Consider the following 24,512-nt stretch of genomic DNA (forward strand, 5'->3'; position numbering starts at 1 on the left):
GTTGCATACTAAATCCATAAGTGGATGGTCACAGTCTCACTGAATCCACATCAATACGCTAATTGAGCAAACAGCTATGAGAAAGTACAAAGCTTTCATTATGCACCAGTCGTTCAATTCAAGAGCAAGAAAACATTTCTATAATCAGCACATCCAAAGGAAACAAACATGGTCAGTAGCTCAGCTCTTTCAAATCATCAGATCTGATAAAGAACCCAGCAACCTGTACCTGCTTATCCAGTGAGCCACAAGTTGACATCCAATTGCCAGAACCAATTAGACAAATACATAAGTAAATAAAACAATTAAAAATCAGAGATTTGAAAAAATCTTTTACACTGGGGAATCGTTACAACCTGGAATTCTCGGCCACGTTGTCCGTAAACACATTTAAAAGGGAATTTGTTGTTTGATAAAGGACGTGGTGAGTATTGTGGGATTAGACTAGGTGGCTCATGGAGAGTAACATCAGTGCAGACTTATAAAGGGTTGAGTCACCTATTTCTGTGCTGCAACATTCCATGATTCTGAAACTCATAATATGCACACCACATTTTTTAGTTCTTACTGAAAAATATTTACTTCCCCAGGATTTATAAAAAATAATTAATTTCACCCAATTTTCCAGCTTTTAAAAAAAAGTGTTCCATTATTCTCTGAACAAACCTTTAAAACAAGAAACTCTGGATTTGCATTTAAATGCTGCTGGCACCTCAAAAACAATCTCTGTCTGTCCTGCCTTCTGATCAGCCAAACAGCAATATACACTACACCGAGAATGAACACTGAACTTTTGCACAAAACTTTTCTTAACTCTGCATCTGCATTACATTTTTCCCCCTCCACTTTACACTGAACATTGATTATTCCCCCAGTTTTCACCACTCTGAACAATCTATAATAAACCACGCAAAAGTCCCAGCACTTGTTTCCCAACCATAAACACCCCACTGTAGCATCGGTCAAAAGATTATGGGGCACAACTGGGAATTTTATTTTGGCAATTCAATGATAAAGGAATTGTTTTAGGGCGAATTCACACTGTGACTGGCATTAGTGCAAAACAGTCTTCCACAAACCCTTCAGTTGTATACGCACTCTAGACAGCTTGCATTTATATAGCGCCTGTAACATAGTAAAACAACCCACAGCATTTCACAGGGGCATAATCAGACAAAAATGGACACCTAGTCCAAGAGTGAGATATTAGAAGGGTTGACTAAAAGCTTGGTCAAATGGATGGGTTTTAAGAAGGGTCTTAAATGGAGGAGAGGATTAGCCTAGTGCATAGCTTGATGGTACGGCAGCCAAAGGTGGGGTGGAGAGTGTGGGGGGGGCGCACAAGAAGCCAGAGTGACAGGAATGCAGAATTCTTGGAGGGTTGGAGGAGCTTACAAAGATAGGGCAGTCTTGGAAGGATTTAAACAGGAGGATATATACAGGTGGAACCTGATCAACAACCACTTGTATTTATATAGCGCCTTTAACGGAGTAAAACGTCCTAAGGAGCTTCGCAGCTTTATTAAATAAAATTTGGCACGAAGCCACATAAGGAGAACTTAGGGCAGATGACCAAAAGCTCGGTCAAAGAGGTCAATTTTAAGGAGCGTCTTAAAGGAGGAGAGGTTTAGGATGGGAAATCCAAAGTTAAGGGCCCAGGCAGCTGAAGGCATGACCACCAATGGTGGATGAATTAAAATTGAGGATGCGCAAGAGGCCAGAATTGGAAGGGCACAGATATTTCGGTAGGTTGTAGGGTTGGAGGAGGTAAGAGAGATATAGAGGGGCGATGCCATGGAGGTATTTGAAAACAGGGATGAGAATTTTTTTTTTTTTTTTTTAAATGGAGGTGTTACTTAACCAGGAGCCAATGTAGGTCAGCGAACACAGGGATGATGGATGAACGGGACTTGATGAGAGTTCGGATACGGACAGCAGAGTTTTGAATGAGCTTAAGTTTAGGAAGGATGGAAGCTGGTAGGCCATCCAGGAGTGTGTTGAAAGAGTCAAATTCAGAGTTATCAAAAGGCACGGATGAAAGTTTCAGGAGCAGATGAGCTGAGGCAGGGGCGGAGTTGGGCGATGTTATGTAAATAGGCGGTCATAGTGATGGCGCGGATGTGGTCGGAAGCTCACCTCGGGGTCAAATATGACAAGGTTGCGAACAGTCTGGTTCAGCCTCAGACAGTTGCCAGGGAGATGGGATGGAGTCGGTGGCTAGGGAACAGAAGTTTCAGCAGGGACCGAATACAATGGCTTTGGTAGTCCCAATATTTAGTTGGAAAAAAATCTCTGCGCATCCAGTACTGGATGTCAAGCAAACTGACAGTTTATGATCCTATGTCTTCGAGTTATTCCATCATCTTTGCACTAGACACTATCAAAGATTTCCCATTTGTGTGCCATACATAACCAATTCAATTTTTTTTTGCACAAAGGTTTGGAGTTAAGCAAATACAATTAGTGCCACAAATTGCTTTTACTAGTGGAATATAACCAGACAAAAACAGAAAGTAGTCCATACAGGGCAGGTGCTATTGAAAATGGCAGCAACATCTTAGTACATTAATCTTAATGCTATATATAAGGTAAGGCAGTAAGTTCATGATGGGTCCCACATAAACGGGTATTTATGCAGTATTAATGTTAGTGATTAATAAAAAATAACGTGTAGCTGTGAAGGGAACGATTGCAATAATTGTTTCATTCGCAAAACAGTTCAGTAGTTTACACAAACGAATTGGTGCTTTCTGGATTGACGCGAATGATCCGGGATCCATTGCGGAGATCCTGGAGTTGTTTGGCCGGCGTTCCAACTCCTTCCTCGAACCGTCTCTCCACCACGGGGAGGACAGTCTCGTACAGGAAGGAAACGTTCTCGCGAATGAAGACTTTCTTCTCCGGGTCCTGCTCGCAGCGCAGGCTGTAGTCGACGTGCTGCACGGCCACCAGGATGATCTCGCGGAGGCTCTCCAGAAGGACCATGTGCAGTTCGGGGAAGTAGAGCTTCAGCCCTTCCTCCAAGAAGGCCATCAGCTGCTTGGTGAAGGCCACGATGGTGTAGCTGAGGTTGACCCAGCAGTCGTCGCCCGTGTACTGATCAAAATTCGTGATGCCGCTGCCCTTCATCTCCTCCTTCAGCTTCGCCAAGGCCTCGGGCGTCATCAGGTTCATCTTCCTCCACATCTCCTCGGAGTTGCGGTGCTTGGTGGCCTCCACGATGATGCCCTTGTAGCTGTGGAGGGCGGCCTTGATGTCCTTGACCAGCAGGGCCTGGAGGGTGAAGGTGAGGTCCAGGCCGATCTCACTGAGCTTGCTGCAGTGCTCCTTGGCCACCTCCACGCACTCGGCTGTGGTGGACAGGCTCTCCTTGCTGTCGAACACCTGCTTGCTGAAGGCGTCGACGAAGAGGCGGGTGGCCGAGCGCGACCACACCACGAAGGCCGAGTAGCAGCCGCTGTCACCGGCGAAGTCCATCTCGAACTCCCTGGCCGTGTCCAGCAGGCCGGTGAAGAAGATGTTACAGAGCTTGTGGATGTAGAGCAAGGTGGCGCCCTCGATGCGCAGCTGGCGGATGGCTGTCTGCACGGCGGCCGCGCGGTTCTTCAGGAAGAGCTCGCAGGCCTTGGTCGACTGGCCGAGGCGGATGAGCTGCGAGACGGCGCGCCGGGTGGCCCGCGGGCCGCCGCGCAGCGAGCGGCCGGGCGACAGCTCGTAGACCAGCACGTCGGTGAGCCGGCGGACCCGCTGCTCCACCCGGCCGCGCAGCTGGCGCACCCCGGGCTGGCCGGCCGCCCCGCGCAGGTAGTCGGACAGCTTGTCCAGCAGGTCGACCGCCCCTTCGAAGTCACGCTGGGCGATGCAGACGTCCAGGTCCTCGGGCAGCTCTTGGATCCACTCCAGGCTCAGGTCCACCAGCTCCAGGGCCGGGGGCTCCTCCTGCTCGTCGAACGGGTTGGCCTTGGACGACAGAGACGGCGGCGGCCGCGACTTCTTCGTCTTCTCCTCCTCCTCGGCCGCCAGCAGCAGCAGCAGGGCCTCGGCCTTCTCCACCTCCAGGCGCTCGGTCAGCGCCTTGGTCTTCTTGGTCTGGTCCAGGATCTCCAGCCACTCCTTCTTGACCTTGGCGTTCTCGGCCTGGAAGACCCGCGTGTCGGGGAACATGAGCACCTTGAACATGTCGCGCATGGGCCCGTTGTCCTTGACGTTGACCACGGCGAAGCTGTCGAGGCGGTAGAGCGCGTCGTAGCGGTAGCGCACGGCGCCGCGGCGGCTGGGCAGCCAGGCGGCCACCAGCAGGCAGTCGTTCATCAGGAAGGCGTGCACCCGCTGCACCTGCGCCGCCGTCTCGGCGTCGCACTCCAGCAGGTCGCCGTTGTAGACCAGGTAGCGGCCGGGCGCCTGCAGCAGGTCCTGGCAGCCCTCCACTTTCTCCAGCAGGGTGGTGAGGGTGCGCTGCTTGTGCTCCTCGGCCTCCCGCGGCAGCAGCAGGAACGCCTCGGAGGAGGAGGAGGAGGTGGTGGTGGCGGTGGTGGTGCTGCCGCCGCCGCCGCCGGACGAGGAGGTCCCCTGCTGCAGCTGGCGGGAGCCCTGCTGCTGGAGCTGCTCCCGGTCGGCCGTCAGCAGCAGCTGGGTCAGGCCGTCCATGATGCCCTTCTGCTCGGTGAGGATGTGGCTGAGCTGGTACATCTCGCTCTCCAGGTAGCTGATCTCCCGCGCCGTCTCGATGAACTGCCGGTAGTTCTTGTAGACGTTCTTCTTCAGGTTCTGCGCCGTCTCGTCGGCCAGGCTCTGGATCTTGTGCCGGTGCTCCTGCAGGTCGCGGTCGCCGTCCGACTGCTGCGACAGCTGCTTGACGTACAGGCCCGGCTCGAAGCGCGGCGCCTCCAGCTGGCGCCGGAGCTTGGAGGCCCCGTCCGCCGCCATCACTAGCGCACGGGAAAGGGGGGCGGGTGGGTAGGTGAGGGTGAGACTCGAGTTAGGCCGCAGCCAGAGCTGGGCCTTGCTGCTGCTGCCGCCACTCGAGTTTCAAAGCGCGTCCAGGCCCAACCGTCCGTCACCCGCCCGCTCGCGCCGCCAACTGACAGCCGCTCGCGCGCCGCCCTGTTCTGCCCCGCGGCTTCCGATTGGCCAGCCAGCGGTGATTTCCAGCCCGCCCATTGGTCGGATCGTTTCTCCCCCCCCCCCACCCCACCACCACCCCCGGCTCTCCAACAGCTTCTGATTGGTCCGCTTGACGATATTTTTTGCAGCCCGAACCCATTGGTCGGATCGTTTCCCTGACCCTCTTCGGTAACTTCCGATTGGCCGGTGGACGATCTTCTCCAGTCCGTTTATTGGTCGGATTAGTTCCCCTTGCCCCCCCCCCCTTCCCTCCCATGGCTTCCGATTGGCCGGTCGGCGACGCTTTCCAGCCCCGCCCATTGGTTCACCCTTCCATCATGTGACCTGCGGCGGGGCGGGGACAAGGCAGTGAGGCGAACTGCGCATGCCCGTTGACAGTTGAAGCTGGGAGCCGGAGGATGGAAGCTGACATGTTGCTGGCGCTACAGCTGCAGGCGGCCTGGGAGAGGGAGGCCGCCGCCGCCGCCCAGAGCTCGGGTCCCGCCGTCCAGAGCCCGGGGCCCGCCGACGGCCAGGCGCCGCTCTCGGTGGTGGACGGGTCGTGGGAGCTGATCGACCCGAACCCCGACCTGAGGGGCCTCTACCTGCAGTTCAACGAGCGCTACTTCTGGGGCCGGCTGGCCGGAGTGGAGGTGCGCTGGAGCCCGCGCATGACGCTGTGAGTGGCGGGGAGGCGCCGGGCCCCGGTCCGGGCTGGATGTACAGTTCAGGTCCCCACATTACAGCATCGCACTAGCGAGGGCGCAGGGGAGATTTACCAGAAGGCTAATCTCTGAGCAGCGCCAAAACAAGAAGGGGATTTCAACAACCTTAGACAATAGATAACAAGGCTGTTTGGCCTTAAAAAATAAGGGTGGGACTAACAAATCTAGTGCCCCCTGGGTGTCAAGGGGCATACAGGGTAGGATAAAGAAAAAAAGGGAGGCTTATGACAAACCGAGGGCTCAATACTGCAGAAACCCTAGAGGAGTATAGAAAGTGCAGGAATGAAATTAAAATGAAATTAGGAGAGCAAAGTGAGAGAGCATGAAAAAATATTGGCAAGTAAAATCAAGGAAAACCCAAAGATGTTTATAAATACATTAAGAGCAAGAGAATAACTAAGGAAAGAGTAGGACCTATTAGAGATACCAAAAAAGCAACCTATGCGTGGAGACAGAAAATTTGGGTATGGTTCTTAATGAATACTTTGTGTCTATCTTCACAAAAGAGAGGGACAATGCAGACATTGTAGTTGAGGAGGATTGTGAAATATTAGAGAGAGGGGAAGTACTAAGAGGTTTAGCATCTTTGAAAGTAGATAAGTCGCCAGGCCCGGATGAAATGTATCCCAGGCTATTGAGAGGTAAGGGGGGAAATAGCAGAGGCTCTGACCAATATTTTCCAATCCTCTCTGTCCACAGGTGTGGTGCTGGAGGACTGCTAACATTTTATTGTTTAAAAAGAAGGAAAGGGATTAATTACAAGCCTGACCTCGGTGATGGGAAAATTACTGGGCAAAATTCTGAGGGACAGTATAAATCATCATTTAGAAAATCGTGGATTAATCAGGGACAGTCAATGTGGATCTGTTACGGCAAGATTGTGTCTTTTCTTTTCCCTCCGCCCGCCCCCCCCCCATTCCCCCTCATCTCTCTCCCCCATTCCCCCTTCCGCCTCCCTCGTTCCGCCCCCACTGTGTGCACAAAGATAATTGTGTCTGTTGACTTGCATCAGACATCAATGTAATATTCACAATAGCCATGTGTTACATCTGCCTTTGTTTATGGTGGCTGCTTTGCTGTTTCCCTATGCTGAATTAATGGGTGCTGACCTATTGTGGATTTGTTGCAGATGCGCAGGGGTGTGCTGTTATGAGGGGAGAGGAGGCCTATGCTCGATTCGCATCAGTGAACCGCTGCTGAAACTGCGGCCCAGGCGAGACTTGGTTGAGGTATGTGTCGAGTAGCATCGGTGCCACATTTCCCAGTGTTTTGTCCTACAGGAGACCTGCTACTGGTAACGGGATCCTCGAGCCTAAATGTTTTTGGGCAGCTGTTGCAATCGTGGGTTTGCAGTACAAGGAGTGCAGGAGGAGACCATTCAGCCCCTCAAGTCTGTTCCGCCATTTAGTTAGATTGTGGTTGTCCCTGTACAGCAGGAGCAGTGAGGTCGGGGCGAAGGAGCAGCGAGAGATTGTAGAGGGATGTGATCGGGGCCCGGGAGAGACTTGAGTTTAGGGCTCAGAAGAGGCAAGGGCCCAGGGGCAGCACGGGCCCAGCCCACACTGCGATATGTGTGCGCACTAGGTCCGTGCAGCAGCGCTGGTCTCCAGTCGTCTTGGTTAATCCTTGCCACTGGACCAAGACCGAGCTCTGTCAAACCCGTGTGGTGGCTGGTGTGCAACGGCCACCACACGTTAAAAAAATCCACGCACAGACATCTTCCACCCTTCAAGATTTAGTTCGGGACCTGGAATATTAGGTCCTTCATTGAAACACCTGTGAACTTTTTGACATGGATGCAAGTCATCCTCGATTGGAGGGACTGCCTATGATGATGATGGTTGTCCCTGTAATTTAACCCCTTTAGCCCAGGTATCATTCTGGTGAATCTGCACCACACCCCCTCCAAGTTAAGATTCTCGGATGTAAAGATGCTTGAGAAACTTTTTTAAAAAAGAGGTCCTCTTCTGAAGCTGGTGTTATTGGAGTGGGGGTGGGAAAAGTGGATGAAGTTGCACACAGCAGCTGCCACCCATCACCTTAATAAATTCAAAGTCGCCCTCAAATGTGAAACATTTCTCGAAGTATACATAATTCACAATACATGGGTCTGAAATCCCACGACGGAATATTCATTCCGTCCGCAAGGAAATGTGCGAAGTATTTGAGTGTCATTTCATTCATAGATCACTGGGGTAGTGGCAATGCTGTGATCTCTGCTGGCAGGGTGGCTTATTTCCGTAACACAGTGAATGTTTATATTTCCACGTCGGGAAGATAATTCATTGGTTGGCCGTGAAGCACTTTAGAACGTTCCGAGAGAGATTTGGAAGTGCTTTATAAGTGCAGGTTCTTGCCCCTGCTGCTGTGCTTGCACAGTGTAGACACACACACACACACACCCCTGAAGCTAATTGAACCAAACTCCTTTCCCACATCTCGCCTACCTTCCCTGCCCCCCTCCAGGGGTGCCATTCACTCTGCAGCACCAGCAGCACAAAGAATCTTGCATTCCCATTGGACTATTTGATTCTGAGTCTAACCTCTCCCTGTAAGATATACAGACATAAGAAGTAGGAGTAGGCCATCCAGTCCCTCGAGTCTTCAACCTCAGCTTCACTTTCCTGCCCGCTTCCCATATCCCTTGATTTCCCTAGAGTCCAAAAATCTATCGATCTCAGCCTTGAATGTACTCAATGTTCTGCGTCCACAGCGCTTTGGGGTGGAGCATTCCAAGTAAATGAGTGAAGAAATTCCTCTTCAGTCTTAAATGGTCGACCCCTTATTCTGAGCTTGTGACCCCTAATTCTAGCCATTCCAGCCAGGGGAAATAGCCACTCAGCATCTACCCTGTCAAGCTCCTTAAGAATTTTGAATGTTTCAATGAGATCACCTTAATTCTAATAAACTCCAGAGAGAATAGACCCAATCTACTCAATCTCTCCTCATAGGAAACCCTCTCAGCCCAGGCTTTAATCTAGTGAACCTTCATTGCACTGCCTCTCAGGCAAGTACATTCTTCACAGTAAGCTGCACTGGCCTTCCCAGATATTTATTTGTTGAGGATAGAAACATAGTACGCCATTCAACCCTTCGCGCCTGCACTGCCATTCAATAAGATCATGGCTGATCATTCCCTCAGTACCCCTTTCCTGCTTTCTCTCCATACCCCTTGATCCCCTTAGCTGTAAGGGCCATATCTAACTCCCTCTTGAATATATCCAATGAACTGGCATCAACAACACTCTGCGGCAGGGAATTCCACAGGTTAACAACTCTGAGTGAAGAAGTTTCTCCTCATCTCAGTCCTAAATGGCTTACCCCTTATCCTAAGACTGTGTCCCCTGGTTCTGGACTTCCCCAACATTGGGAACATTCTTCCTACATCTAACCTGTCCAGTCCCGTCAGAATTTTATATGTTTCTGAGACCCCTTCTCATCCTTCTAAACTCCAGTGAGTACAGGCCCAGTCGATCCAGTCTCTCCTCATATGTCAGTCCTGCCATTCCAGGAATCAGTCTGGTGAACCTTCGCTGCACTCCCTCAATAGCAAGAACGTCCTTCCTCAGATTAGGAGACCAAAACTGAACACAATATTCCACGTGTGGCCTCACCAAGGCCCTGTACAACTGCAGTAAGACCTCCCTGCTCCTATACTGAAGTCCCCTAGCTATGAAGGCCAACATACCATTTGCCGCCTTCATCGCCTGCTGTACCTGCATGCCCACTTTCAATGACTGATGAACCATGACACCCAGGTCTCGTTGCACCTCCCCTTTTCCTAATCTGCCACCATTCAGATAATATTCTGCCTTCACGTTTTTGCCACCAAAGTGGATAACCTCACATTTATCCACATTGTACTGCATCTGCCATGCGTTTACCCACTCACCTAACCTGTCCAAGTCACCCTGCAGCCTCTTGCTGTCCTCGTCACAGCTCACACCGCCACCCAGCTTGGTGTCATCTGCAAACTTGGAGATATTACACTCAATTCCTTCATCTAAATCATTAATGTATATTGTAAAGAGCTGGGGTCCCAGCACAGCCCTGCGGCACCCCACTAGTCACTGCCTGCCATTCTGAAAAGGACCTGTTTATCCCGACTCTCTGCTTCCTGTCTGCCAACCAGTTCTCTATCCATGTCAGTACATTACCCCTAATACCATGTGCTTTAATTTTGCACACCAATCTCTTGTGTGGGACCTTGTTAAAAGCCTTTTGAAAGTCCAAATACACCAGCAGGGATGTCTGTTGATCTTTTCATTAAGTGCGAAACGGCAAAGTTGGCGTGTTTCCAATAGATTCCTGTTGATTTATATTTGCTTGCTGTTTCTTTAAGATACTCATTTCTTGCCTGTTTATTGGATGTGTACTGTGCAGGTTCAGTAACCAAGCTCCTCTCTATCTTATTTTCCTGGTTTTGGTTAGAGGCTAGACCTATTGTATAAAAGAGAATAACGATGATGTGACTGGTAAGCTGCACACTTCCTTCGTGCTGAAGGGGGGAAATGGAATGCTCAGTGGGGCACCAGGATTATTCCATTGATACGAGTGTTTGTGGATTTTTGCTTCCTTTTGAGCTATTCAGGATGGCAGTGTAGATGTCATTGCGGATGAATTGACGTTTGCTGGTGCTAAAATCAGCACACGAGGTTAAATCAATATCACTTGAGGTCTGTTCCTCAGGGAACCATCTAGCCGCACTGGCTATTGGCAGGCTTTCTATATGCAGATTGATGGAACGGAGAATATTGCAGAGCTCCAGAGGTTAATTAACTGGGACGGTCGCTTGCCCTGGCCAGCATGTTAGGCTTTAATGCAAATTGATTCCATTCACTATTGATGAATGGCTATTTTGGCTTAATTAAATTGGTGAGGGGGTGTGCGGTGGTGGTGTGCATACTCTGTCTTTGTTTCAGGATTTGCGTTCAGAAGCCTGCTGAGAACAGGGCATGTGATTGGCTGGAGCCTTCTGTGATTGACAGCTCGGTGAGCAGAGGTTTTATCCCACAGATTGACGTTAGTTCTCGGGGGAAAATGGAGGGCGTGCCATGTGTGTGTGTGTGTTCAAACTGTGGCAGTCATATGCCATTGAATATCACGTGTATATTTTTTGGGGTTCACACAAGGTACCAGTGAAGGAGGTGATGGCACATTAACCATTGTTTAAAATGTATGGCTGAAAATGCATTCGTCCTCGCTTTTGAGAGGTATTCTAATCCAGCGACCAGTGAATAAAGATATAAAGCCACTTTTAAAATACGAGCATACAGAAAATGGCAGACATGGTCTATCCAGCCTGTCCCTCACAGTTGTGAGGTCTTGTACATCACAAGACAGACACTGCTTACTTCACATCTTGCATTTTTCCATTTCAGTAAATACTTATCCCACATCGTCATCTCCTGTGAGCTAAAAAACCAGCTTTAAAAACTCCTGCCGGTTAACGAGTATGGAGTGGTGAAGTCTGAAAAATTCCTTCCTGAACCTCTTTAGATTTTAAAAATAAAAATATCTCTAAACATTTGGGGGATTTTCTAAAATTAAGGGCCAACAGCTTTTTTCTTAACTGGATGAGGTGGGTTGCTCTTGCTAAAATGTTTCACATTTATGCAATTTTTCCTTTACATGAATTGTACTGGCAGACTATTAAAACGCCCACAGTATATAAACCGATGTGCACTAAGGGCAGTTTCGATGTGCAGCAGTATTGGTTTCTCTGCAGTTTCATACTTGACCAGATGCACATCTGCAATGAGCACATTCACATTTCTATAGAGCTTTTCTATTAAATTTAAAGAAAAACAGATGGTGCTTTGTGAAAATATTTGAAAGGCCAACTAAATAAAATAGAACAATTCTTTTGCTTCCTCAATAGACGCTATTACACGAAATGATCCACGCCTTGCTGTTCGTCACAAACAATGACAAAGATCATGAGTCTCATGGGCCCGAGTTCTGCAAACACATGAGGAGGATCAACACGATGACTGGAGCCAATGTGACTGTAAGTACCCAGAGGCAGGATCAGTGTATGAGACTGACCTCTGACACTGCGGGGTCAGTGTGTGACTGACCTCTGACACTGTGGGGTCAGTTTGTGTGAGACTGACCTCTGACACTGCGGGGTCAGTGTGTGTGAGACTGACCTCTGAATTCTCATGGCTTCAGGTCCAGCATGGGCAAGGAAACCTGCTGATTACCACCTACCACCCTCTCTTAGCTGATGAATCCGTACTCCTCCATGTTGAAATCCACTTGGGAGAAGCACTGTGGGTAGCAAGGGCACAGAATGTACTCTGGGTGGGGGACTTCAATGTCCATCACCAAGAGTGGTTCGGTAGCACCACTACTGGCACAGCTGGCCGAGTCCTAAAGGACATAGCTGCCAGACTGGACCTGCTGCAGGTGCTGAGAGAACCAACACAAGGGAAAAATCTACTTGACCTCGTCCTCGTCAGACTACCTGTCGCAGATACACTGTCCATGACAGCATTGGTAGCAGTGACCACCGCACAATCATAGTGGAGACAAAGTCCCGTCTTCACACTGTGAACATCCTCCATCGTGTTGTGTGGCATTACCACCGTGCTAAATGGGATAGATTCAGAACAGATCTAGCAACTCAAAACTGGGCACCATGAGGTGCTGTGGGCCATCAGCAGCAGCAGAATTGTATTCCACCACAATCTGTAACCTCATGGCCCAGTATATCCTTCACTCTAGCATTACCATCAAGACAAGGGATCAACCCTGGTTCAATGCAGTGTGTAGAAGAGCAGCACCAGGTGCCGACCTGGGGAAGCTGCAACACAAGACTACATGCATGTTAAACAGCAGAAGCAGCTTGCCATAATCGGGGCTAAGCGATTCCACAATCAACAGATCAGATCAAAGCTCTGCAGTCCTGCCACATCCAATCGTGAATGGTGGTGGACCATTAAACAACTAACGGGAGGAGGAGACTCCATGCGGACCCCATCCTCAGTGATGGCAGAGCCCCTCACGTGAGTGCAAAAGACATGGCTGAAGCATTTGCAACCATCTTCAGCCAGAAGTGCCGAGTGGGTGATCCATATCGGTCTCCTCCTGAGGTCCCCACCATCACATAAGCCAGTCTTCAGCCAATTCAATTCACTCCACGTGATATCAAGAAACGGCTGAGCACACTGAATACAACAAAGGCTATGGACCCCGACAACATCCCGGCTGTCGTGCTGAAGATTTGTGCTCCAGAATTAACCGCGTCTCTAGCCAAGCTGTTCCAGTACAGCTACAACATTTATCTGACAATGGAAAACTGCCCAGGTATGTCATCGAGGAGCCCTAGTAAAACTAAAGTCAATGAGAATCAGGGGGAAAACTCTACACTGGCTGGAGTCAAAGCTAGCACAAAGGAAGATGGTTGTGGTGGTTGGAGGTCAATCATCACAGCCCCAGGACATCACTGCAGGAGTTCCTCAGGGCAGTGTCCTAGGCCCAACCATCTTCAGCTGCTTCATCAATGACCTTCCCTCCATCATAAGGTCAGAAGTGGGGATGTTCGCTGATGATTGCACAGTGTTCAGTTCCATTTGCAACTCCTCAGATAATGGAGCAGTCCATGCCCACATGCAGCAAGACCTGGACAACATTCAGGCTTGGGCTGATAAGTGGCAAGTAACATTCGCGGCACACAAGTGCCAGGCAATGACCATCTCCAACAAGTGAGAGTCTAACCACAGCCCCGTAACATTCAATGGCATTACCATCGCCAAATCCCCCACCATCAACATACTGGGGGTCACCATTGACCAGAAACTTAACTGGACCAGCCACATAAATACTGTGGCAACAAGAACAGGTCAGAGGCTGGGTATTCTGGGGCGAGTGTCTTGCCTGACTCCCCAAAGCCTTTCCACCATCTACAGCGAACAAGTCAGGAGATTGATGGAATACTCTCCACTTGCTTGGATGAGTGTAGCTCCAACAACTTGAGGAGCTTGACACCATGTAGGACAAAGCAGCCCACTTGATTGGCACCTCACCCACCACCTTAAACATTCACTCCCTCCACCACCGGCGCACCGTGGCTGCAGTGTGTACCATCTACAAGCTGCACTGCAGCAACTCGCCAAGGCTTCTTCGACACCTCCCAAACCCACGACCTCTACCACCTGGAAGGACAAGGGCAGCAGGCGCATGGGAACACCGTCACCTGCAAGTTCCCCTTTAAGTCACACACCATCCTGACTTGGGAGTATATCACTGTTCCTTCATCGTCGCTGGGTCAAAATCCTGGAACTCCCTCCTGAAGCACTGTGGGAGCACCTTCACCACACTGACTACAGCGGTTCGAGAAGGCGGCTCACCACCATCTTCTCGAGGGCAATAAATGCTGGCCTTGCCAGCGACGCCCACATCCTATGAACGAATAATTTAAGAAAAAATTCCAGTTGGTACTCGTGGAGTACCGCAAGGATCAGTGCTTGGGCCTCAGCTATTTACAATCTACATCAATGATACCACATGTAATATATCCAAGTTTGCGGATGATACAAAGCTAGGTGGGAAGGTAAGTTGTGAGGAAGATTCAAAGGGATATAGACCGGTTAAGTGAGTGGGCAAGAACATGGCAAATGGAATATAATGTGGAGAAATGTGAAGTTATCCACTTTGGTAGGAAAAATAGAAAAGCAAAGATTGTTTTTTAAATGGTGGGAGATTGGGAAATGTAGATATTCTGAGGGATTTGGATGTCCTTGTATATGAATCGCTGAAAGTTAATATGCAGGTACAGCAAGCAATTACGAAAGCAAATGGTATGTTGGCCTTTATTACAAGAGGATTTGAGTATAAGAATTAAGACGTCTTTCTGCAATTGTTCAGGGCCCTGGTGAGACCGCACCTGGAGTACTCCTTGGCATAGGAAAGTTATACTTGCAATGAAGGTTCACCTGATGGAGAGATTGAGTAGACTAGGCCTATATTCTCTAGAGTTTAGGAGATGAGAGGTGATCTCATTGAAACAGAAAACATTCTTACAGGGCTGGACAGGGTAGATGTAAGGAGAATGTTTCCCCTGGCTGGGGAGTCTAGAACCAGGGGTCACAGTCTCAGAATAAGGGGTCGGCCATTTAGGACTGAGATGAGAAGAAACTTCTTCACTCAGAGGGTGGTGAATCTTTGGAATTCTCTACCCCAGAGGGCTGTGGAGACTCAGTCTTTGAGTATATTCAAGACAGAGATTGATAGATTTTGGGGTATTAAGGCAATCAAGGGATATGGGGATAGTGCAGGAAAGTGGAGTTTAGGTAGAAGATCAGCCATGATATTGAATGGCGGAGCTGGCTCGAGAGACCGAATGGCCGACTCCTCCTAATTCATATGTAAACGACGTCTCTTTCAGATTTACCACAACTTCCACGAAGAGGTGGATGTATACCGGCAGCACTGGTGGCGATGTGACGGACCCTGTCAAAACAGGCGGCCATACCTCGGATACGTTAAACGGGCGATGAACAGAGCACCGTCAGCGCGAGACCCCTGGTGGGCTGAGCATCAGCGGATTTGTGGCGGGACATACACCAAAGTCAAAGAGCCCGAGAATTACAAGGTGAAGAAAAGGGTGCGGGGGGAAACGCCAGGGAAGCAGTCAAAACCACTGAAGGACAAAGGTACTGGGTGTGTCTGTCTGTCTGAGGGGAGGGTGTATCTGAGTGTGGCTGAGGGGGGAGTGTGTGTGTGTGTGTGTGTGTGTGTGTCTGGCAGGCTGGGGTGGGTGGGGGGTTGTGTCTGGCTGTCTGGAGGATGATGGTGTCTGAACTTGTGTTCTTTGGAATATTAGTGCAAGTCTCTGGATTACTAGTCCAGTGGAGGGTGCGAATCTGGGTGAGTCGAGGAACAAAGGGATCTCGTACAGATACACTAATCACTAAAAGTAGCGATGTAGGTTAACAAGGCCATAAAAAAACAAACTAGTCACTAGGATTTATTTCTAGAGGGATTGAATTGGAAAGTAGTAAAGTTATGATAAACTTGTATTGTACCTTAGTTAGACCACACTTTGAGTACTGCGTACAATTCTGGTCGCTATATTATAAAAAGGATATTGAGGCACGAGATGGTGTGGAGAAGATTTACAAGGATGATACCAGAAATGTAAGTATACGTCTATCAGGAAAGGGTGAACAGCTGGGTCTCTTTTCTCTTGAAAAAAGGCGGCTGAGGGGTGACCTAATTGAGGTCTTTTTAAAATTCTGAAAGGTTTTGATAGTGTGGATACAGAGAGAATGTTTCCACTTGTGGGGAAGAGCATAACTAGAGGCCATCAATATAAGATAGTCACCAAGAAATCCAATAGGAAATTCAGGAGAAACGTCTTTACCCAGAGAGTGGTGAGAATGTGGAACTCGCTACCACAGGGAGTGGTTGAATCGAATAATATCGATGCATTTAAGGGGAGGCTGGATAAGCATATTAGAGAGAAGGGAATAGAGGGTTATGCTGATGGAGATAGATGAGGAAAGATGGGAGGAGACTTGAGTGGAGCATAAACGCCGGCCTGGACTGGTTGGGCCGAATGGCCTGTTTATGTGCTGCATATCCTATGCAATGCTATGTAACATAACCACTACACGACAGTGGGAGTGCCTTCACTCCCGGACTGCAGCAGCTCAGCACCACCTCGAGGGCAACGAAGGATGGGCAATAAATGCAGGCCTTGCCAGCGATGCCCACATCCCGAGAATGAATACATTCCTGGGTTAAGACCCTAATGCAGAATATGAAGTATAATTGACACAGTATTCAAACTAGTCGCTGTGCATTTTTGTTTCCAGTGCAGAGCGATGGTCAGTGATCTGAACAGCCACGGGGAAAGGGCGAGGGAGTGGGACGAGCTGAAGGGCTCTTGCGGAAGAGCTGGCACGGGCTGAATGGCCTTTTTCTGTGCTGTTAACCATCTATGGTTCTGTGAACACCTTTCATGTTTTTTGAAGCTTGGCCCAGTGTGTAATTGGCCAAACCCAGTAATCACTGCTCATCTTTGTCTCGCTCTGTTGTTTAGATAGATCCCTGGGCGTGGATATTCGTTCTGTCATTCCGTTCGTTGGAAAAGGCCGTATCCTCGGAGGCAGGAGCGCCGACTTGCCTTCTCAACGCACGCCCATGGGGAGGATTCCCGAGAGCAGCAAGTTGCTCAGCTCGCGCTCCCAGGATGTTCCCCGAGGTTGTGAACCGGGTTTGGGCTCCTGGGTCGTTGAATCCAACCGGCAGGGAGCTTCTCCGGAGGCTGCAAATCCGGCCAGCCCCATCCCGGCGGGTGCTCGGCCGCCCTCCGTCCTTTCGGGGTGGTTGCTGAAACGCCCCGCTGACCACACCGGCCCGAAGACCGCTAAAAAATCCGTCGCCAATGCCGGGGCTTTCATCAGCGTCGACGGGTCGCCCGTTAAAATCGGTGGCCCACCGCCAACGGACTCTGCGAAGGGGAAAGTGCCTAAAAGTAACCAGAAACGGCCCATCTCTGAACTGCACGGGCCGCCTCACCAACCGGGCCGCTCCGCCGCCGGCACAAGCGCCAGGAAAAAGATGCGGGCCGAACCCCCCTCCCCCGGAGCGCCCATCCTGCAAGCCTTCGGTAAATCGCCGGCGGCAGCTCGATCTGCCGGAGCGAGCACGTCCGACGAGGCCGACTCCAGCAATCGGCACAGCCGGAATGCCGCGGGCACAGGACCATGGCAGACGGACAGCCCAGCTGGCGCATCTGGGACCAGCGCCGGCGGTGAGCTTGTTAACTGCCCCGTCTGTGGCTTGGCCTTCTCGGCATCTGGAATTAACCAGCACCTGGATTCCTGCCTCCAGTGACTGGGAGAGAGAGAGAGATGTCGTTTATATGTGATGCTGTGGATCATGTGAGTTTTATTTCAATCGTGTCTGAGACAGTGAGTATCTCCAGGAAAATCTGGGGGTTTGTTTTCCTCCTCAAATATCCTACAGGTTTAATTTCATCCCAGCTGTTTGTCTCAGTGAGACTTGTAAAGAGAGAAATATATATATATTTATTCCAGTGGAAATTTTTCTAAAAGATGTTGCCATTGCAATTTTCTGTACACTTTATTATTCATATTAAATATTAACTGATTCGTTCTTTGCTCTTCACTGCAGATTAAAATGTTCATTTTAACTGCAGTTTTTTCCCAACCTTTTTTTAAATCTTTGAATGATTACTTGAATTATGAACCGTGTTAATAAAAATGACTGTGTCCTGACTCCATGTTGATTATGTTCAGAATGATACCGGGGTTTCGAGGGTTAAATTGTAAGTTACGTAAACTTGGCTCGGGTTTAGATAACTGAGGGATGATCTTATCGAAGTGTTTATGATTAAGGGATCTGCCTGAAGCCATGGACCATCGTCTGTGAATGTTTAAAAATGTATAGAGACATTGAAGTTGAGAATGTGGGAATTGTATAGGGACAGTATAAGCTAACAAAGAATTCATGGAGGAATAGCCATGACATCTCAGACTCCAGACTGCGAAATGTTACAACACTAACACATATTGAAACAAAACCCACAGCTTGCAGAAAAACCTCAAGGTCTTATTAAATCATGTTATTAACCTGAAACATTAACAGAAGGTCTTTGTTTAAAATCAGACCATACTTAGGTCGGCTTATGAGTGGACAAAGGGAAAGAGGGATCAAAAGAGATAGGCTGAACTAGGATGTCACTCTAGCCCTATCTTGTTATCTTTTGCCGAAAATGTATAACCATCGTCCCTTTGCAATGTAACATCACTTTGTCCGTAGGAAGTGAGTGCGTTCTATCAGAGTTGCATTCCTTCTGTCTGATAAGGTCCCCGATCGGGATTTGCTTTTTAAATAAAAGCTTGCTTTGTTTAAAGCACAAACGGTATTCGTTTCAGTAATTTTGCTGAATCAGATTGAGGTAAAAGAATCCAGAAATCAACACGTCTACAGTCCTAACACTCACACAGATCTTTGTATCACCTGCCGACCCTCAGATTGTGTCTTTAACACCTACATCGGGATCTCGGGCTAGGTATAGAAAGGTCAGAGAAGAAGTGAAAAAGAAAATAAGAGGGGCAAAAAGAATAGAATGGCAGCCAACATAAAAGCTAATCCAAAAGTCTTCTATAGGCATATATATATTGTAAGGGTAGTAAGAGGGGCGGGGTTGATTAGGGACCAAACAGGAGACCAATGCATTTAAGCAGAATATGGCTGAGGTACTAAATGAGTACTTTGCATCTGTCTTCACCAAGGAAGAGGATTCTGCCTGAGACATAGTGAAGGAGGAGGTAGTGGAGACACTTGATAGGATAAAAATTGATAGATATTAGAAAGGCTGGCTGATAAATCACCAGGAGTGGATGGGATGCATCCTAGGAAAGTGAGGGAGGAAATCGTGGACAAGGCCTTATCAACTCCTATGAATGCACCCCGACTCCCTATTCACTTTAGCTATCGCTTCACAGTATTGCTCATGAACCTTTAAGAGATCTATGCACTACAATGCCCACATCTTTTTCTTTCTTTGAATATTGGGAAGACTGAAGCCATTGTTTTTGGTCCCTGCCACAATCTCTGTTCCCTAGCCACTGACTCCATCCCTCGTCCCAACTTCTGACTGAGGCTGAACCAAACTGTTCGCAACCTTGGTGTACTTGACCTTGAAACGAGCTTCCGGCCACATATCCGTAGCATAACTAAGACCGGCTATTTCCACCTCCATAACATCGTCCTTCTCCGCCCTTGCCTCAGCTCATCTGCTGCAGAAGCCCCCATCGGTAACTTTGTTGGCTCTTGACTATTCCAATGCACTCCTGGCTGGCCTACCACATTCTACCCTATGTAAACTAGAGGTGATCCAAAACTCGGCTGCCCATGTCCTAACTCGCACCAAGTCACACTCACCTATCACCCTTGTGCTGGCTGACCTAAATTGGCTCCCTATTAAGCAACACCCATTTCACAATTCTCATCCTTGTTTTCAAATCCCTCCATGGCCTCGCCTCTCCCTATCTTTGTCATCTCCTTCAGTCCCACAACCCCTTGAGATGTCTGCACCCCTCTAATTCTGCCCTCTTGAGCATCCCTGAATATAATCACTCAACCATCGGTGGCCGTGCCTTCTGTTGCCTAGGTTCTAAGCTCTGGAATTCCCTGCCTGATCCTCTCCGCGTCTCTACCTCTTTTTCCTCCTTCAAGACGCTCCTTAAAACATACAAACTTTTGGTCACCTGCCCTAATTTCTCCTTATATGGCTGTGTCAAATTGTTTATCTCATCATTGGGACATTTTACTACGTTAAAGGTGCTATATAAATACAAGTCATTGTTTTTTTTCCACCTTTAATGCTTTTCGCTGACGGGTGTATGCATGTTCAGTATTTGCCCTGACCATATGCAGAACACTACTTTTCCACATTATACATCATTTGCCAGTCACAAGCCCCAATCTCCCAATGCATTAAGATCTGCCTGAAGCCGTCAAGCATCTTCTAGTCTTAACCACCCGCACAGATCTTGATATCATCTGCAAACTTGCAGGTTGTGCCTACAACACGTACATCTAGATCATTAATAAAAAATAGTACAGAGCAACGGTCCCAACACTGATCGCTGCAGCACACCACTGATGACCATCTCCAAACAGATCCAAATCTACCTATCACTACTTTCTGCCTGTGTCCTGCCATCCATCTCAATGTCTTGGTCAAAATCTTTCTGGAAGTCTTAAGTAGACAGTGAATTCTGGGCTTCCTTCATCCACCATCTTAGAATTAGGCTTTCCGGGGGTGGGGGGGAAAATCAGGAAACACTTTTTCATGCACAGTGTAGTAGAATTTGGAATGCTCTTCACCCAAATGTTTTTGGATGCTGGGAGCCAATTGGAGCTTTCAAGACTGAGATTGCTAGATTTTTGTTGGGTAAGTGCATCGAGGGATATGGAGCTACATTGGGTAAATGGAGTTGAGGTACAGGTCAGCCATGATCTAACTGAATGGCAGAGAAGGCTCGCGAGGCTGATTGGCCTCCTCCTGTTCCTTGTGTTTCTTTAGGGTATGTGAGTTGAGAATCAACAGAGACTGAGATACTTTCCTAAATAATTAAATTTATTGACAACCGTTTTACAGATAGAAACATAGAAAATAGTTGCAGGAGTAGGCCCTTCGAGCCTGCACCACCATTCAATATGATCATGGCTGATGCACCTTAGTACCCCATTCCTGCTTTCTCTCCATACCCCTTGATCCCTTTAGCCGTAAGGGCCACATCTAAGCTCCCTTTTGAATATATCCAACGAACTGGCCTCAACAACTTTCTGTGGTAGAGAATTCCACAGTTCACAATTCTCTGAGTGAAGAAGTTTCTCCTGATCTCTGTTCTAAATGGCTTACCCCTTACTCTGAGACTATGACTCCTGGTTCTGGACTTCCCCAACATCAGGAACATTTTTCCCGCATCTAACCTGTCCAATCCCGTCAGAATTTTATATGTTTCTATGAGATCCCCTCTCATTCTTCGAAATTACAGTGAATATAAGCCTAGTCGATCCAGTCTTCAGAGTACTTAAGGAGCTAGCCTTGGAAATAGTGGATGCATTGACAGTCATTTTCCAACATTCCATAGACTCTGGATCAGTTCCTATGGAGTGGAGGGTAGCCAATGTAACCCCACTTTTTAAAAAAGGAGGGAGAGAGAAAACGGAATTATAGACCGGTCAGCCTGACATCGGTAGTGGGTAAAATGATGGAATCAATTATTAAGGATGTCATAGCAGCGCATTTGGAAAGAGGTGACATGATAGGTCCAAGTCAGCATGGATTTGTGAAAGGGAAATCATGCTTGACAAATCTTCTGGAATTTTTTGAGGATGTTTCCAGTAGAGTGGACAAGGGAGAACCAGTTGATGTGTTGTATTTGGACTTTCAGAAGGCTTTCGACAAGAGATTAATGTGCAAAGTTAAAGCACATGGGATTGGGGGTAGTGTGCTGACGTGGATTGAGAACTGGTTGGCAGACAGGAAGCAAGGAGTAGGAGTAAATGGGTACTTTTCAGAATGGCAGGCAGTGACTAGTGGGGTACCGCAAGGTTCAGTGCTGGGGCCCCAGCTGTTTACACTACATTAATGATTTAGACGAGGGGATTAAATGTAGTATCTCCAAATTTGCAGATGACACTAAGTTGGGTGGCAGCGTGAGCTGCGAGGAGGATGCTATGAGGCTGCAGAGTGACTTGGATAGGTTAGGTGAGTGGGCAAATGCATGGCAGATGAAGTATAATGTGGATAAATATGAGGTTATCCACTTTGGTGGTAAAAACAGACAGACAGACTATTATCTGAATGGTGACAGATTAGGAAAAGGGGAGGTGCAGCAAGACCTGGGTGTCATGGTACATCAGTCATTGAAGGTTGGCATGCAGGTACAGCAGGCGGTTAAGAAGGCAAATGGCATGTTGGCCTTCATAGCGAGGGGATTTGAGTACAGGGGCAGGGAGGTGTTACTACAGTTGTACAGGGTCTTGGTGAGGCCACACATGGAGTATTGTGTACAGTTTTGGTCTCCTAACTTGAGGGAGTGCAGCGAAGGTTCACCAGACTGATTCCCGGGATGGCGGGACTGACATATCAAGAAAGACTGGATCAACAGGGCTTGTATTGACTGGAGTTCAGAAGAATGAGAGGGGATCTCATAGAAATGTTTAAAATTATGACGGGTTTAGACAGGTTAGATGCAGGAAGAATGTTCCCAATGTTGGGGAAGTCCAGAACCAGGGGTCACAGTCTAAGGATAAGGGGTAAGCCATTTAGGACCGAGATGAGGAGAAACTTCTTCACCCAGAGAGTGGTGAACCTGTGGAATTCTCTACCACAGAAAGTTGTTGAGGCCAATTCACTAAATATATTCAAAAAGGAGTTAGATGTAGCCCTTATTACTAGGGGGATCAAGGGGTATGGCGAGAAAGCAGGAATGGGGTACTGAAGTTGCATGTTCAGCCATGAACTCATTGAATGGTGGTGCAGGCTTGAAGGGCCGAATGGCATACTCCTGCACCTATTTTCTATGTTTATGTTTCAGATGTCAGTCCTGCCATCCCGGGAATCAGTCTGGTGAGCCTTCGCTGCACTCCCTCAATAGCAAGAATGTCCTTCCTCAGATTAGGAGACCAAAACTGTACACAATATTCACGGTGTTGCCTCACCTGTACAACTGCAGTAAGACCTCCCTGCTTCTATACTCAAATCCTCTCGCTATGAAGGCCAACATGCCATTTGCTGTCTTCACCACCTGCTGTACCTGCATGCCAACTTTCAATGACTGATGTACCATGATACCCAGGTCTTGTTGTACCTCCCCTTTTCCTAATCTGTCACCAATCAGATAATATTCTGCCTTCCTGTTTTTGCCACCAAAGTGGATAACCTCACATTTATCTACATTATACTGCATCTGCCATGTATTTGCCCATTCACCGAACCTGTCCAAATCATCCTGCAGCCTCTTAGCATCCTTCTCTCAGCTCACACTGCCACTCAGCTTAGTGTCATCTGCAAACTTGGAGATATTACATTCAATTCCTTCGTCTAAATCATTAATGTATATTGTAAATAGCTGGAGTCCCAGCACTGAACCTTGCGGCACCCCACTAGTCAGTGCCTGCCATTCTGAAAAGGACCCGTTTATTCCTACTCTTTGCTTCCTATCTGCCAACCAGTTCTCCATCCACATCAATACATTACCCCCAATACCATGTGCTTTAATTTTGCACACTAATCTCTTGTGTGGGACCTTATCAAAAGCCTTTTGAAAGTCCAAATACACCACATCCACTGGTTCTCCCTTGTCCACTCTACCAGTTACATCTTCAAAAGATTCTAGATTTGTCAAGCATGATTTCCCTTTCATAAATCCATGCTGACTTGGACCGATCCTGTCACTGCTTTCCAACATTTTTCCCACCACCAATGTCAGGCTAACCGGTCTATAATTCCCTGTTTTATCTCTCCCTCCTTTTTTAAAAAATGGAGTTACATTAGCTACCCTCCAATCCATAGGAACTGATCCAGAGTCTATAGAATGTTGGAAAATGATCACCAATGCATCCATTATTTCTAGGGCCACTTCCTTAAGTACTCTGGGATGCAGACTATCAGGCCCCGGGGATTTATCGGCCTTCAGTTCCATCAATTTCCCTAACACAATTTCCTGACTAATAAGGATTTCCTTCAGTTCCTCCTTCTCGCTAGACCTTCGGTCCCCTAGTATTTCCGGAAGGTTATTTGTGCCTTCCTTAGTGAAGACAGAACCAAAGTATCTGTTCAATTGGTCTGCCATTTCTTTGTTCCCCATTATAAATTCACCTGATTCTGACTGCAAGGGACCTACGTTTGTCTTCACTAATCTTTTTCTCTTCACATATCTATAGAAGATTTTGCAGTCAGTTTTTATGTTCCCTGCAAGCTTATTTTCATATTCTATTTTCCCCCTCCTAATTAAACCCTTAGTCCTCCTCTGCTGAATTCTAAATTTCTCCCAGTCCTCAGGTTTGCTGCTTTTTCTGGCAAATTTATATGCCTCTTCCTTGGATTTAACACTATCCCTAATTTCCCTTGTTAGCCACGGTTGAGCCACCTTCCACATTTTATTTTTACGCCAGACAGGGATGTAC

At 48.1% G+C, this 24,512-nt stretch overlaps 2 protein-coding genes across 2 annotated transcripts; one reads left to right on the top strand and one right to left on the bottom strand.

Annotated features, from left to right (window-relative positions):
* Positions 1 to 2,460: 2,460 nt before the first annotated feature.
* Positions 2,461 to 5,108, bottom strand: exoc8 (exocyst complex component 8). Its single transcript, XM_070884827.1, has one exon. It carries the CDS (start codon positions 4,924 to 4,926, stop codon positions 2,728 to 2,730), a length of 2,199 nt encoding a protein of 732 aa, XP_070740928.1. The 5' UTR covers positions 4,927 to 5,108; the 3' UTR covers positions 2,461 to 2,727.
* Positions 5,109 to 5,509: 401 nt separating this feature from the next.
* On the top strand, positions 5,510 to 18,716 carry sprtn (SprT-like N-terminal domain). Its single transcript, XM_070884833.1, has 5 exons — positions 5,510 to 5,782; positions 6,958 to 7,057; positions 11,710 to 11,838; positions 15,220 to 15,487; positions 16,879 to 18,716. The coding sequence occupies exons 1-5, from the start codon at positions 5,523 to 5,525 to the stop codon at positions 17,673 to 17,675; spliced, it is 1,554 nt and encodes a 517-aa protein (XP_070740934.1). The 5' UTR covers positions 5,510 to 5,522; the 3' UTR covers positions 17,676 to 18,716.
* Positions 18,717 to 24,512: the final 5,796 nt, after the last annotated feature.

Source organism: Pristiophorus japonicus, chromosome 7 (assembly GCF_044704955.1).
Source record: "Pristiophorus japonicus isolate sPriJap1 chromosome 7, sPriJap1.hap1, whole genome shotgun sequence".
In the NCBI taxonomy this organism is placed as follows: Eukaryota; Metazoa; Chordata; class Chondrichthyes; family Pristiophoridae; genus Pristiophorus; species Pristiophorus japonicus.

What these genes read in the sequence shown, in the direction of transcription:
- exoc8 (XM_070884827.1), bottom strand. Translation starts at nt 4,926, where the DNA reads ATGGCGGCGGACGGGGCCTCCAAGCTCCGGCGCCAGCTGGAGGCGCCG.
- sprtn (XM_070884833.1), top strand. Translation starts at nt 5,523, where the DNA reads ATGGAAGCTGACATGTTGCTGGCGCTACAGCTGCAGGCGGCCTGGGAG. An exon ending in CCAGGCGAGACTTGGTTGAG is followed by an intron (nt 7,058 to 11,709) that starts GTATGTGTCGAG and finishes CTTCCTCAATAG; the next exon opens with ACGCTATTACACGAAATGAT. An exon ending in AAAACCACTGAAGGACAAAG is followed by an intron (nt 15,488 to 16,878) that starts GTACTGGGTGTG and finishes TCTGTTGTTTAG; the next exon opens with ATAGATCCCTGGGCGTGGAT.